Below are 15,347 nucleotides of genomic sequence, written 5' to 3'. Positions count from 1 at the left end.
AATGCATCCTAACAAACTCGATAAGACACACTAATGCAAATTTTCTGGTTCTCTAAGACCAACGCTCGGATACCAACTGAAATGTCCCGTTCTTATTGACTAAAAACGTTCCATATTAATTGATTTCGTTGCGAGGTTTTGACCTCTATATGAGACGTTTTTCAAAGACTGCATTCATTTTTAAAACAAACCATAACCTTTATTTCATAGATAAAGGTTTTAAAAAGCTTTACGTAGATTATCAAATAATGATAATCTAAAATATCCTGTTTACACACGACCATTACATAATGGTTTACAATACAAATATGTTACAACAAAATAAGTTTCTTGAATGCAGTTTTTACACAATATCATACAAGCATGGACTCCAAATATCGTCCTTATTTAAGTATGCGACAGCGGAAGCTCTTAATAATCACCTGAGAATAAACATGCTTAAAACGTCAACAAAAATGTTGGTGAGTTATAGGTTTAACCTATATATATCAAATCATAATAATAGACCACAAGATTTCATATTTCAATACACATCCCATACATAGAGATAAAAATCATTCATATGGTGAACACCTGGTAACCGACAATAACAAGATGCATATATAAGAATATCCCCATCATTCCGGGACACCCTTCGGATATGATATAAATTTCGAAGTACTAAAGCATCCGGTACTTTGGATGGGGTTTGTTAGGCCCAATAGATCTATCTTTAGGATTCGCGTCAATTAGGGTGTCTGTTCCCTAATTCTTAGATTACCAGACTTAATAAAAAGGGGCATATTCGATTTCGATAATTCAACCATAGAATGTAGTTTCACGTACTTGTGTCTATTTTGTAAATCATTTATAAAACCTGCATGTATTCTCATCCCAAAAATATTAGATTTTAAAAGTGGGACTATAACTCACTTTCACAGATTTTTACTTCGTCGGGAAGTAAGACTTGGCCACTGGTTGATTCACGAACCTATAACAATATATACATATATATCAAAGTATGTTCAAAATATATTTACAACACTTTTAATATATTTTGATGTTTTAAGTTTATTAAGTCAGCTGTCCTCGTTAGTAACCTACAACTAGTTGTCCACAGTTAGATGTACAAAAATAAATCGATAAATATTATCTTGAATCAATCCACGACCCAGTGTATACGTATCTCAGTATTGATCACAACTCAAACTATATATATTTTGGAATCAACCTCAACCCTGTATAGCTAACTCCAACATTCACATATAGAGTGTCTATGGTTGTTCCGAAATATATATAGATGTGTCGACATGATAGGTCGAAACATTGTATACGTGTCTATGGTATCTCAAGATTACATAATATATAATACAAGTTGATTAAGTTATGGTTGGAATAGATTTGTTACCAATTTTCACGTAGCTAAAATGAGAAAAATTATCCAATCTTGTTTTACCCATAACTTCTTCATTTTAAATCCGTTTTGAGTGAATCAAATTGCTATGGTTTCATATTGAACTCTATTTTATGAATCTAAACAAAAAAGTATAGGTTTCTAGTCGGAAAAATAAGTTACAAGTCGTTTTTGTAAAGGTAGTCATTTCAGTCGAAAGAACGACGTCTAGATGACCATTTTAGAAAACATACTTTCACTTTGAGTTTAACCATAATTTTTGGATATAGAGTCATGTTCATAATAAAAATCATTTTCTCAGAATAACAACTTTTAAATCAAAGTTTATCATAGTTTTTAATTAACTAACCCAAAACAGCCCGCGGTGTTACTACGACGGCGTAAATCCGGTTTTACGGTGTTTTTCGTGTTTCCAGGTTTTAAATCATTAAGTTAGCATATCATATAGATATAGAACATGTGTTTAGTTGATTTTAAAAGTCAAGTTAGAAGGATTAACTTTTGTTTGCGAACGAGTTTAGAATTAACTAAACTATGTTCTAGTGATTACAAGTTTAAACCTTCGAATAAGATAGCTTTATATGTATGAATCGAATGATGTTATGAACATCATTACTACCTTAAGTTCCTTGGATGAACCTACTGGAAAAGAGAAAAATGGATCTAGCTTCAATGGGTCCTTGGATGGCTCAAAGTTCTTGAAGCAAAATCATGACACGAAAACAAGTTCAAGTAAGATCATCACTTGAAATAAGATTGTTATAGTTATAGAAATTGAACCAAAGTTTGAATATGATTATTACCTTGTATTAGAATGATAACCTACTGTAAGAAACAAAGATTTCTTGAGGTTGGATGATCACCTTACAAGATTGGAAGTGAGCTAGCAAACTTGAAAGTATTCTTGATTTTATGAAACTAGAACTTTTGGAATTTATGAAGAACACTTAGAACTTGAAGATAGAACTTGAGAGAGTTCAATTAGATGAAGAAAATTGAAGAATGAAAGTGTTTTTAGGTGTTTTTGGTCGTTGGTGTATGGATTAGATATAAAGGATATGTAATTTTGTTTTCATGTAAATAAGTCATGAATGATTACTCATATTTTTGTAATCTTATGAGATATTTCATGCTAGTTGCCAAATGATGGTTCCCACATGTATTAGGTGACTCACATGGGCTGCTAAGAGCTGATCATTGGAGTGTATATACCAATAGTACATACATCTAAAAGCTGTGTATTGTACGAGTACGAATACGGGTGCATACGAGTAGAATTGTTGATGAAACTGAACGAGAATGTAATTGTAAGCATTTTTGTTAAGTAGAAGTATTTTGATAAGTGTATTGAAGTCTTTCAAAAGTGTATAAATACATATTAAAACACTACATGTATATACATTTTAACTGAGTCGTTAAGTCATCGTTAGTCGTTACATGTAAGTGTTGTTTTGAAACCTTTAGGTTAACGATCTTGTTAAATGTTGTTAACCCAATGTTTATAATATCAAAAGAGATTTTAAATTATTATATTATCATGATATTATGATGTACGAATATCTCTTAATATGATATATATACATTAAATGTCGTTACAACGATAAACGTTACATATATGTCTCGTTTCAAAATCATTAAGTTAGTAGTCTTGTTTTTACATATGTAGTTCATTGTTAATATAATTAATGATATGTTTACTTATCATAATATCATGTTAACTATATATATAACCATATATATGTCATCATATAGTTTTTTTTTACAAGTTTTAACGTTCGTGAATCACCGGTCAACTTGGGTGGTCAATTGTCTATATGAAACCTATTTCAATTAATCAAGTCTTAACAAGTTTGATTGCTTAACATGTTGGAAACATTTAATCATGTAAACATCAATCTCAATTAATATATATAAACATGGAAAAGTTCGGGTCACTACATGATAGTACCTGGATTATCGACAATGGAGCGGTCTAGCGCGTATGTGACCAGGACTGATGGTTTGCATATATTTCAGTATGTAACCCGAAATGAAACGTATTTTATTGACTTCTACATAATTCAGTGTAGAACTTGTTTAATAACGTCATTTGGTGTCAAAAAAAAAAAAAAAATTTAGTCTGATATCGTCCGAGAAACGAAACGTCAAATGAGTAACCAACTCTTTTTATGTTTTCTTTACTGTATTTTTTGCATCTACATGTTAGATTATTTATGATTTGCATGCTATTTTTATTTTCTGTTTTGCATATTTTCTTATGTTTTTGCAAATCCAAAAAGCCAAAAAGATTTTAGGTTTTTAGTATTTTAGGGGGAGAAATGATGCAAACATCAACATCAGAAATTCAGAAAATTAAAAATTAATGCTACATCATAATTAGAAAACCATAAAAATGAGTTGTATGATCTAAATGTGGAAAATGAGATACAGACTTAATCATAGAATGAGATGATCTTAATCACAATCATGTAAATATCTTGATAAGGATTTCATGGAAAGGTTTATAGCGATTGAGGGTAGTCACTTAACTACCACAGGTGCATACTTTAAAGAAAATTGTTGAGAAAATCAACAAAAGGTGAGGGTATCCCCTATCATGACGTATAATCTAGAAACACTTGATGTAGAATATCCCCAAGTAAATTCCAAATTGCTGCACCATTAAGTCTCACGACTAATTGGGATATTCAAGCGATCAATAATTATTGAGAATGTTCTGATTGACTGTGCATACCGACTTCTATCAATCTTTAATTCCTGAATCGTACATAAACTCCAAAATAGTAGGTTTATCTCAATGAGAATGTCTTTCCTGTGAACGGAAACAGACAGTCCATGAATGAATGATTTAACTTACGGGTTACACAAATGAAGAAAAGAGATATTCATCGCAAAGAAGTCTATTCGAGAAATAAATCAAAGTCAAGACTGTAGTGTGTTGCCAAGTTCATAAAAAAAAAAAAAAAATTGGTGGCACATTGCATATCAAGTTATTTCGTGAAAACAAGAGTGAAACCATAAAGACAAAAATATCAAGGTCAAGATAATGATGGAATCGAGAAGAGAAGTCTTTCCAAGAATTCTATTGAATGTGAAGATTACCATAAAGAACTTAAATCAGTCATACTTCATCAAAATCATTCTTTTGGACTTATTATCATTGTCTGTGATATGGGTCTGTGCCCATTAAGGCCTAGATAGCGAAAGATGTTTTCAAAGGGATATTCTGAATTCTCACTCATTAAGAAAGCTACGTCTTTCATTCCGTTTCCTCCAATAACTTTAATAATAAAGAAGGAATGAGATTGATAGCAGCTGGTTACATAAAAGGTTGCACGATTGACAGAATATTCAATATACTATGAGATCCATCAGAATCATATGAATTGAAAAGTATACGTTATGATAGAAGCTAATGGTTGACAGGGATATTCCAAAATTACTATGAGAATCTTCCTGTTCAATTAGACCTATCGTATGTGCTTGTGGTAACGGAAAGCGTCAATAGACTTGTGCTCAATTGACTACCTAATAAATCGTGCGATCTCAAATGATGTCTAAGTCAATGATTGAATCTAACATAGCAATATGTTAATGTAATTAATTAACTTGATCATCAAAATGTCTAAGAGGAAAGTCTGTAAAAGTTTAATGAATCTAGATACCATGTTAAGATCAATTTCTCACAAAATATTATGTTGCTCTTACGTTTGAACTTTATTGTACGTATTGTTGTCTGAGTGTTGATTGATCATGTATATATATATATATATATATATATATATATATATATATATATATATATATATATATATATATATATATATATATATATATATATATGTAAGTATTGTGATATGTTGCACGTGGATCAATACATACTATTTGCACATCTTCTGTGATTAGACATGCAGGTATATATTTTGATAATTTAGCTTCCTTAGGTTTATGACTTACAGAAACTGCTTCCTGTAAATAACATGTTTTTGTGCCATACAATCTTGGATCTTTCTTAACATTGATCATTGACTTTCTGACATGAATTGTACTTCATTTGCATTTTTATTGTGATAAGTTTTAAAATCCTAAAAACTACAAAAAGATTTTTCAGTGTGTTGATATTTATTTTGAAAAATACAAAAACATTTTAATTGATTGTATGATTATGTGTGCATTTGCATGATAGTTGTAGTTTTTTGCGTGTTTTATTGTATCTGCATATAGATTACTTTATGTATCTTAGTTGTTGCATGCATGCATTCATATTATGCAAAACAAAAAGATTTTTGGTATGTTTTTGCATAAATTTTAGAAAATTCAAAAATATTTTCGGTCTTATTTATTTTCTGGTTACTCATGTGAGATGAAACTGACGTGTCAGACTGAAGTTAAGTTTTGTTGAAAAGCAATAAGTGTTTTTGCTGTTTGAAAATTCAAGAGTTTTGAACGTTTACAACAATGTGATTTGAATTTTGAATGTATGTGAAAAATGTTGAGTCAAAATGGTTAAACCTGTGTTTGTTTGAACTGTATGTTTGTATGACCAACATTTTGTCAAAGTTGATATACGTACGAGCCATGTTAACTGAAAGAAGAAGTTAAAGTTGGAGCTTCGGGAGTTCTGATGAACATGAAGGAATGGCGTACGTGATAGAAAGGAATAAAGCTGCTTAATTAATAGTCTCGATGATTATAATGTTAAGAAGCTTTTGAAGAAAATAGAAGTTATTGTGGGATAATCAGAAGCGTCTGATTATTTATGGGCCAAACATTGTCAAATCTTAAGACTCCGCTGCTTCTAAGAAGATTTGAAGAGATTGAAGAACCTGAAGTCACAACAGTCATAAGTTAGGGTTAATCTAATGACTGTCGAGCTTTGAAGATTGCTGAGTATAAGTCTCCGAGTATCAAAAGAGATTTTACTTAAAGGTTCAACAAATTGTATTTCTTGATAATTGTATCGACTTGCAATTGTCACTGGAATATGATAAGGATAAAGATGAAGAGAGAAGACGAGTAGAGAAAATATGTGCCATATAAGGGAGTTTATTGGTGCATAAGGGAATTCAAGTAAATCAGAATGTAATGCCACATCCTAGGGGGAGTATGTTGATCCTCAATGGAGTTTGGTGGTGTTTATGTCCGAGTTAAGAAGAAATGTTGATAGAACTAGGTCTTAGGGGGAGTTTGTTGGTGCATATAAATCCCCAGTTCTTATCAACCGAGGCAAATATGACTGTCGACCGACTGTCATATCAATCGACCGATGTTGGAGACAGTCGACCGACTGTCTCCCTGAGAATATAAATACGTGTTGCCTTGTTCATTTGAGCAGTTGACGGTTCCAACACTATTCACTGCCGCCGCTCGTTTTCTCTCGTCCCAAAAACCCACACAAGTCGAATCTAGACTCTAGGCATCGATCTAATCCGGTCCAAAAGGATCCGGTTCGACCCATTCGGTCCCGAACGTCAACGATTCACGAAAACCTTCGATCCCAAGATCCATCGAGCTCCAACAGTCAAGATGAGTCAAATAGGTTAAGTTAAATAAAGAAGGGCTAATCTCACCTTCAAGATTATAACCATTCAATTGAAGCTCTGTCACGTGATATGTTTGATTGTTACATGTGACTCCACTCCATTCACAACAATTATCATCTTCTTCTTTAGTTCCCCATGTAGAGAGAAGATCATGGGGGTCTTTAAGGATCAGAGCTTTAAAATCAAGGAGAGCATATCTTTCTTTGTCAATGCACTTCTTGTTCATCACAACTGGAGCTTCAACTTGGCTGCCAAGGGAAGCCACAATAGTATAATTAAGCCATGCCCACAAAAGTGCCCACTGAATGCACAAAAGATTTTTAGTATTTGTCATTAAATTATATCACAATCACAAGCTAGTATGTGTTGTAGTTTTCTTTATTTGCTATGAGAATACATTTCCCAAATGAAGGTTTATATACGCTGAGATTGTCTGCCCATTGTATTGCTTAGTCTAATGATATTCCTTTTTTCAACTTTGTTAATTATGTAATAGATAGATATCTGTATCTGTATATAAATTGGGTGGAGCATTTAAAATACCAAATATAAATAATCAGTAATTGTAATAATGTGGTCCCAGACTAGACCTTGGAAGACTTTTTAGTCTTTACAATTTGTATTTTATCTGAAGTACACCCACCCATACATAAATGTTTATAATTTGAGTGGAGCATATAAACTGAAAATAATTCTGAATAATTGTGATAAAACGGCCACTAGACGCATTTTATCATATATCCTTATCATGATGTGAATGCACGAGTTGCAATATAGACGTCAATTTTGAAACATAGCATTTTTAAGAAGAAAAAATGAGTTGATAATGTTTTAACATGGCAAAACAAGTTGGCGAGTGGGTCTGGGCTGTCGGGTCAAAATGAGTTTGGTTCACAACAGCTCGAGTTAAAATGGGCTCTGGTCAAAACGGGTAGACTTTGAAAGATAAAAATTATGCCTAAAAGAGTAATGATGGGCTTATCATACTCTGGTTTTGCCCAAACTAGTGTCTTTTGATACCTGATTTGACAATAATTTTAATATTATTTATTATCACTGTTATCATATTGTTATCTTTCTCAGTACATTTACTTTTTTTCCTCAACACCTTATAGTAGGTTTGTGCCTATCGATCTAAGTATCATTATCATTATGACATTATCTATATCAATTATTATTATATCCCTGATCGAATTGAAGGATAGAATCTGAGTCTAGTTCCATGTTTAAATCCAATTCAATCATATAAATTTCATCAAATGTGCAAATAAAAAATGCTGTAAAAAAAAATGTGCAAATAAAAATATTTAAATATTAAATTAAATGTTAAATATAAAGTTAATATTAACAAGAAAAACTTTTAAAATAAAGTTTAAACCCATATTGTGAGACGAACACATTCCATAAAGGAATGTAAGATAATTCTGGATGAAGATAAACTACAATCAAACAGATACAATAATTCAAAGACTTATCCATATATTCAAATCAAACGTTTTATTATCATCATTATCGTTATCATTATCATTATTAGTCTCAAAATGCACTAGAAAAATCCAAACAAAACCCATACGCAATTATATTTAGTTAAACATAGATTTACTAATAAGTCTAAAACGAGTTCCAAATGCTTCACAAATTAAACTTCTTCCTTCTTAGGGTCAATACCAATATCATCCACACTAATGCACTTATAATTCTTAGCACAATAAACATAAAGCACGAGATCGAAAACCGTCAACACCGCAATAAGAAAATAAAACCGATCCATATGACCATCGTTTAAATTTTCCGGTATCCACCCAAGTTCATCCCCTTTCGCCGTTATACTCATAACCATATGAACCAAAAGACTACTCACATAATTCCCTAACGAAATCGACGCCATACATAACGAACTCCCAAAACTCTTAATCCCATCGGGTGCTTGACTATTAAAAAACTCGAGTTGACCCACATACATAAAAACCTCGCTAGCACCAACCAACATATATTGTGGCACTTGCCAAAATATGCTGGTGGTGCTCGCGTGTTTATTAGGTATTGCGTGTTTTAGTCTCTCGATTTCCGTTACCCCCGCAGCAATCATTGCAAATAGTCCGATTACTAAACCTACCCCCATTCGTTGAAGCTCGGTTATACCTTTAGGGTTTCCGCTTAATCTACCGGCTAACGGAACTAATAATTTTTGGTAGAGTAATGTGCACATGAGAACACTAACAATGTCGAAAACTGACATGCTGGCGGCTGGTAAACGGAAAGTTCCGATGTAGCGATTCATGACAGAACCTTGTTCGACGAATAATGATGCCATTTGAGTGAAAATGACTGAGTAGACTATTGTACATAGCCATATTGGTAACATTCTTATCACACATTTGGCTTCTTCTACTTGTGTTACTGTGCATAGTCTCCAATCGTTTCGTGGGCCCGATATATCACGTTCTGTAACCACTGCTGCTTTATCTAAACACCTGAAATATCATGATTAATTAATTATTACAGATAGACAGTTTTGACCCATTTACTTGATAATGGGTCAATTTGGGTGCGTGATATCATATACTGTATGTCATACGTAACAGATAAATAAAAGTTCTATACTAAGAAGTGTTCTGCTAACATCTGCTCTATGAGTATGTGATAACTGCAATCAATACTATTAGCTACAAAATGAAAATAAACATACATGATCACAATTAAAAGGGTAAATATAAATTTAGATTGATTTGTATTAAATGCACATTTTTATCTTTTAGGAAATACAAGTGTTAAGCGTATGAACAAACAATTTAAGCATCACTAGTAGTGTATTTTCGGATGGTCCGGAAAAGGGGACTAAACCACCTACACGTTCATCTCCCCCCGTATTTGCATATCCCGCTGCCCCCGCACTAAGCGAAAGGTGGCCTGGGTAGATACTTCAGGATAACATTGAGTGCAATGTTGCAGCCCAGTGGAGTCGAACTCCTGACATCACGCTAAGAGAGGCAGAGGTCGCTATCAGTTGAGCTACAACTCAATTGCTTATTACTAACTAGTTAGTAAAAGATGATCATACATAGAATCAATGCAAATCGACATGTTTTAGCCTGAATTAAAAGCTGATATGTTTAAACTCAATCATGTAATTAAAATGGTTTAACACACACGGAGCTAATCAGAGTTGCAGAACATGGATTTACACTGCGAGTATTCGGTCAAACTTGGGATTACTTAGAAAATCAATCAAAACTCAGGATTACTCGATAAATTGGACAAAACTCGGTGAAAATTGGTCAAAGAGAACTTAGTCAACACATCTTAGTACTTCCCTTAATAGTCCTGACCGAGTACTCTCGAGTAGCGATTTTTGCAACCATGGAGCACATTCAAAAAAATAATGTTGTTAGTACTTACTTGAACTCTTCACTATGAAGAATCTTTCGACTTCCTTTAATAGCAGATTCGACGCCTTCAACTTCATACAATTGCTTCTCATCATCAATCTTCACCTTACATTTTCGAGTTGCCGCAACAAACACTTGAGCAACACGTGGCAAAGGGTTCCCAGACGCCTTAACGTACCTATAATGAAACGAACCACATAAATACGACAAAAGTCCCACAACTGCAGCCACCATAGACACCCAGAATCCAGTTGTCCAATGACCAATATCTTCATAGTACACAAGAATGGTGTTTGAAAACAAAGATCCAATATTGAGTGCTGCATAAAAGTATGCAAAGAAAGCCCCTTTTGAACCTTTCCCTTTATATTTTTCCTCTGATTCGTCAAATTGATCAGCACCAAGAGTGGCTAAAGTTGGTTGATGCCCACCGTATCCTAATGCAACCATGTAAATCGATAAATAAAACATCAATGTTCCCTTTGTTGACGCTGTTACACAATGTTTTATTCCATCCCCACATCCAACAGGTTTTACTAGGAATAACCAAGATGTTATTGACAATAGAACCAACCCCTACAAAACACAATAAACATTATTACAAGTTAGATAACACAAACTTAGCAATATGAAGGATTATGTTATAAGGTTTTCTCTGTTCGGGTTACTAGGGACGACGAGTATTGTCCCGAGTATTTAAAACTCTGATGATGTACACAGTTTATCCGGAATAGTCCGTGATCGTTTCCCAAATCTTCCCTGACCACCCCAAGATTTAAATCTGCGACCTCTTGTAAAGAGCTGAGGGCCCAACCTCTCGCAATAGGAAGGATGTATTTGGGTAATCATTTTTGTCTTGTTTATGGGCTTATAAGTACAAAGGGGTGAACAATATGTATATATATGAGGGAAAAATTCATTATAGGATATAATGTGTGAGGTGACCTTTTAGAAGAAAATAAAAACTAGACATGGGTTAAACAAGTAATCACCATTATCTTAACCAATAAACTCGGTTCCCCTAATTATCTTGTGTAGATCGGTAGGGACACGCAAACGTTGTTTTGCCTTTGGCAATCCACCACCCCGACCCCATAAGGTGGGATGCCAGTAAAATACCTCGCCCTAGTAGCCCATATGTTCCAACATCCAGATTCGAACATGTGCCTGCTATCTTGTTCAAGTAACACACACATGGAGCCCAGGGATCATAAGCAATGGATACTTGGACCAAAGTCCAATAGTACGTTTCCCCGTAACTATGTAACTAAAATGTACCTTAGATGGCTTGAAGTCCAGCGGGCATGTGAGTTTGTCGTTCAAAAACAAAGTAATTACGTACCATGACTAAGATAACTTGAAATAAGGCGCAAGTGAGATAACGACCCCAATAAGAATCGCTAAGAAAAGCTCCAAGAAGTGAACACAAATAAACCGTGCCGGTCCATTTGCTGACAGTATTAGCAGCATCTGCGTTGCCTTGATCCATGACTCGTGTCAAGAACAACACCATGTTCACTCCAACACCGAAGAAAGCAAACGTTGCGAGGGCTTGATTAGCTACAAATAGCAAGCAAATTAATTTAAATGAGAATAATGTCAAGTTTATTGTTAGTAATTAAGAATTATGAATATATTAATTAATTAATTAATAATAATAATTAAAGTTTAAAAGAGATAATATGTACCTAGAAGCAGAAATGCTGGAGCCCATCCTCCAACTTTTCGGTTTGGCTTGAGTTTATTCTGTACTGGTTCTTCTGGCTATTATACAAGTACAAGATATATAAATTTCAATATTAACTGAATTATTTATATACTTGTTATTATACATTTAAGTTTAGTTTGAACTTGTGTATATAGTAAATATATTGAATATTGACTACACATTTAACTTTTCCATTTCACCATTTCAATTAATTATATTATTAAAGAATCTAAAATTGTTTGTCGTGTACTTGTTGTCTCTATACATCAAATGCAAATGTAACCGATCAAATTATAAATAACAAAGTTATCTATCCAAATTGAAATATATCAAAAGTAATATTATTTTGAAAATATAATTACTGTAATTGTATTTTTACACCAGATTAACTAACGGAGAATTTTTTTTTTTTAACAACAGTTAGTTGATGATTACTCAGGGGACTTTATCATCTCCCGCAGTTGCTATATCCGTTTACGTGTCCAGGAGAAAACTCGCACCAATCTCATACGGGGCATGGACGGTAAAACCCCCTCCCCTTTACCCCCTCAACGCAATGTGAGAAAGGTGCCATGAGTGGTACTTCATGACAGAGATGAAATTGTAGGTTAATATGTAGCCAACGGAAGTCGAACTCCTGACCTCTCCTAATGGTGCTAGACCACCAACGCAGAATATACAAATTAATTATTTTATTTTACCTTCTAGTTCTAATTCGAGAAATTACATAGTAATTTATTTAGAAAGACGCTAACAACTCTCAGTTTTAAAACTACATGATTTCACCAGAAGAAGCATTTCTGTGTTGGGGAAAAAGGAATTGAGGTGATGATTTTAACAATTTACTTCTCTTATGTTAAGGTACCTAATCTAAATTTAAATACAAAAAAAAAGTAGAGTAGAATTAAAACTAGAAATATAAAAAATAAAAAAATAAAAATCTTACAATTACGGAAATCTCCAAGGGGACATTGTTTGAAGCCATTGTAACTTTTCAAGAATTTCTCTGCAAAAATTAAGTTGCAAAATCTTGTCAGCATACCAAAAGAACACCAATTGCATAACAATTTCAGACCTTTCTTTTCTATAGAAAAATAAAAAATAAAATAGGCGTTCAATCTTAGTTATCTAGTATCAACTTTTGATCAAATTTGTTGGTACAAACTGCTTAAATAGTAACCAAGGATAAGATTTTATTTGGATTTCAATGAATTGTTGTTCTGTTTGACAAGTAAACATAGACAAGTAAACATAGACATTTATTGAAGCATTTAATTAAACTTCCATCCATCTAACAAATTGTTAAAACATGCATGCATCATATATTATATAGGGAGTATTAATATCATTAAATAAAAATATAACCAACAGAACAACAATGCAATTAATATTAATAAAAATAACCTAACAAATTCACTAGCTAATTCCGGTGACGGTGATGAGGTTGTGTCGGTGAAACCCGGTGGAGCTTCGGGAGCCGGCGAGATTATTACTTGACGTCGACTTGCAGAAATTTTATAAAAACTTATTGTCATTTACGTTAAAAAAACAATCAGTATAACAGATCGTACTAAACACGCACAATCTTTTTTTCTTTTCTTTTAAAATTGATAGCTCAAGAAACCTAATTTTGAAAACAAACACAAACCCAATAATATTGACATAAGAAAGATTGTAAATTTAGCTGCTTTTTTTGAAAAAGATTAATTTGAAAATATGGGAATTTTTGCATGAAAGATATATAAAAACCCTATTTGGATCAAAAGAATGAAAGAACAGATTATGAGTATAAGTAGTAGTATTGTAGTTGTTTAAAGAGGGGATTATTATAAGTCTTTAAACACGAAGGATTGCGTAACAGACTCCTACTAGGACTCCATAATTATCTCTTAGTTTTAGTAACTAATCTATTTTTGTGGGTGTTGTTTTAGTAAATATTTCAAACTACTTAAATTAGTTAGTTACACTTTGAACTCTTCTCATACGACTAATAAGTTGGATTTTAGCCTATATAAAGTTATTCACTTAAAATCGGCCTATATGCACTAAATTATAGTACGAGTGTCTTTGGTGCATCACTAACTTATGAGAGATTATAGGAACTTGAGATTATAATTTTAATAATTTTCAAGTCATAAGCTTCGTTTACTAGACATAAAAAGTAAAACTTATGAAAAATCATAAGCTCTTACAAAAAGCTCTAGGGTATGTTTGGGTGAAACTAACTTGTAGTTGGAGTTGAAGTTTATTTTTAAGTTAGAAGCTGAAGCTTATGTTTTATAAGTGTTTGTTAAGTAGCTGGATCGTATGTATGTAAAATGACATAAAAGGACAAAAATAAATGATAAATAATGATTTAAAGGGCTAATAATGTAATTTAACTTCCATAAGCTTCTTACCTTATTTTCAAAAACTACTTCAACTAGTTTATTTTTTCAGAGCTTATTTTTTTCATAAGTTCTGGAATATTTGTAGACCAAACAAGGCTAGAAGCTGGAGCTTATGAAAAAATATAAGCTTAAACTTTCATAAGCTCCTAGAAGCTGTGTCGCCAAACACACCCCTAGTAGCTTTTGGAAAGAAAGAAAAAAAATAGAGCTTATGAATTGAAAAAATAAGCTTTAACTATTTTATCAAATACTTACAAAAAATAATAAGCTCCAGCTATCAGATTTATAAATAAGCTAGTAGCTTGTTCCTCCTTCCATCTAAAGAAAATATTCATGTTTTAATTTGTCGTGAAAATATTATCAGTTACTTTAAATAACAACAAAAACTGATAAAGCTCCGGTTATATCATTTTTTGTAATTGAAAGTAGATATATATAATTCAATTTAACAACTAATTTATTAATCACTCTTTTAAACTTCTTTTTATTAAAATAGCTAAAACTAATTAGCCAATAAGGAACATAATAGACGATAATTATATTTAAAATTCAATAAAAAGTCACACCAGTTAATAATTATGTGATGCATAGAGTAATGGAGTACTTTGCTTACAAGCAGCGGGAATGAAGTTCGAAATTAATCTTGATAGGACCCTTGACACATGAATATCAATAAATGTAAAGATTAACCATTAAGATTGAGAGAGAAAGTCAATCGGTCAAGATTGACTTCCACGACTCTCTTGAAATCTCTACATAACAGTGACTAAACTTACTGTTTTTAGGGAGCCTTGGATCCTTTATATAGCTCTTATCTGAAGGATCCTCGATAAGGCTAAGGAAACACATTTTACTCCTTCTCGGGGTTCTAACAAACCTCATCCAAACACCTTAATTTCGATTTATATATCTAAAATCAAGTTA

At 32.6% G+C, this 15,347-nt stretch overlaps 2 protein-coding genes across 3 annotated transcripts in view; both read right to left on the bottom strand.

Moving 5' to 3' along the window:
* The window catches only part of LOC139893886 (uncharacterized), a 71,800-nt gene extending 64,525 nt beyond the window's left edge, over nt 1-7,275 (bottom strand). The window contains exon 1 of the mRNA XM_071877089.1: nt 6,914-7,275. Coding sequence (XP_071733190.1) covers nt 6,914-7,270 — 357 coding nt within the window. The 5' untranslated portion in view covers nt 7,271-7,275. The remainder of the gene's footprint in view (nt 1-6,913) is intronic.
* A 1,171-nt stretch (nt 7,276-8,446) lies between these two features.
* Nucleotides 8,447-13,577, bottom strand: LOC139867930 (protein NRT1/ PTR FAMILY 7.1-like). Of its 2 annotated transcripts, XM_071856272.1 has the most exons (6): nt 13,438-13,577; nt 12,980-13,039; nt 12,014-12,089; nt 11,668-11,885; nt 10,336-10,901; nt 8,447-9,410 (listed from the first exon to the last, which is right to left on the bottom strand). In XM_071856272.1, exons 2-6 carry the CDS (start codon nt 13,016-13,018, stop codon nt 8,576-8,578), a joined length of 1,734 nt encoding a protein of 577 aa, XP_071712373.1. In that variant the 5' UTR covers nt 13,019-13,039; nt 13,438-13,577; the 3' UTR covers nt 8,447-8,575. The 2 variants fall into 2 exon arrangements, with proteins under 2 accessions (XP_071712373.1, XP_071712377.1); XM_071856276.1 differs by lacking the exon at nt 13,438-13,577 and having other exon boundaries at nt 12,980-13,141.
* Nucleotides 13,578-15,347: the final 1,770 nt, after the last annotated feature.

This window comes from Rutidosis leptorrhynchoides, chromosome 1 (assembly GCF_046630445.1).
Source record: "Rutidosis leptorrhynchoides isolate AG116_Rl617_1_P2 chromosome 1, CSIRO_AGI_Rlap_v1, whole genome shotgun sequence".
In the NCBI taxonomy this organism is placed as follows: Eukaryota; Viridiplantae; Streptophyta; class Magnoliopsida; order Asterales; family Asteraceae; genus Rutidosis; species Rutidosis leptorrhynchoides.
This window is presented reverse-complemented; position numbering and strand designations above follow the sequence as displayed.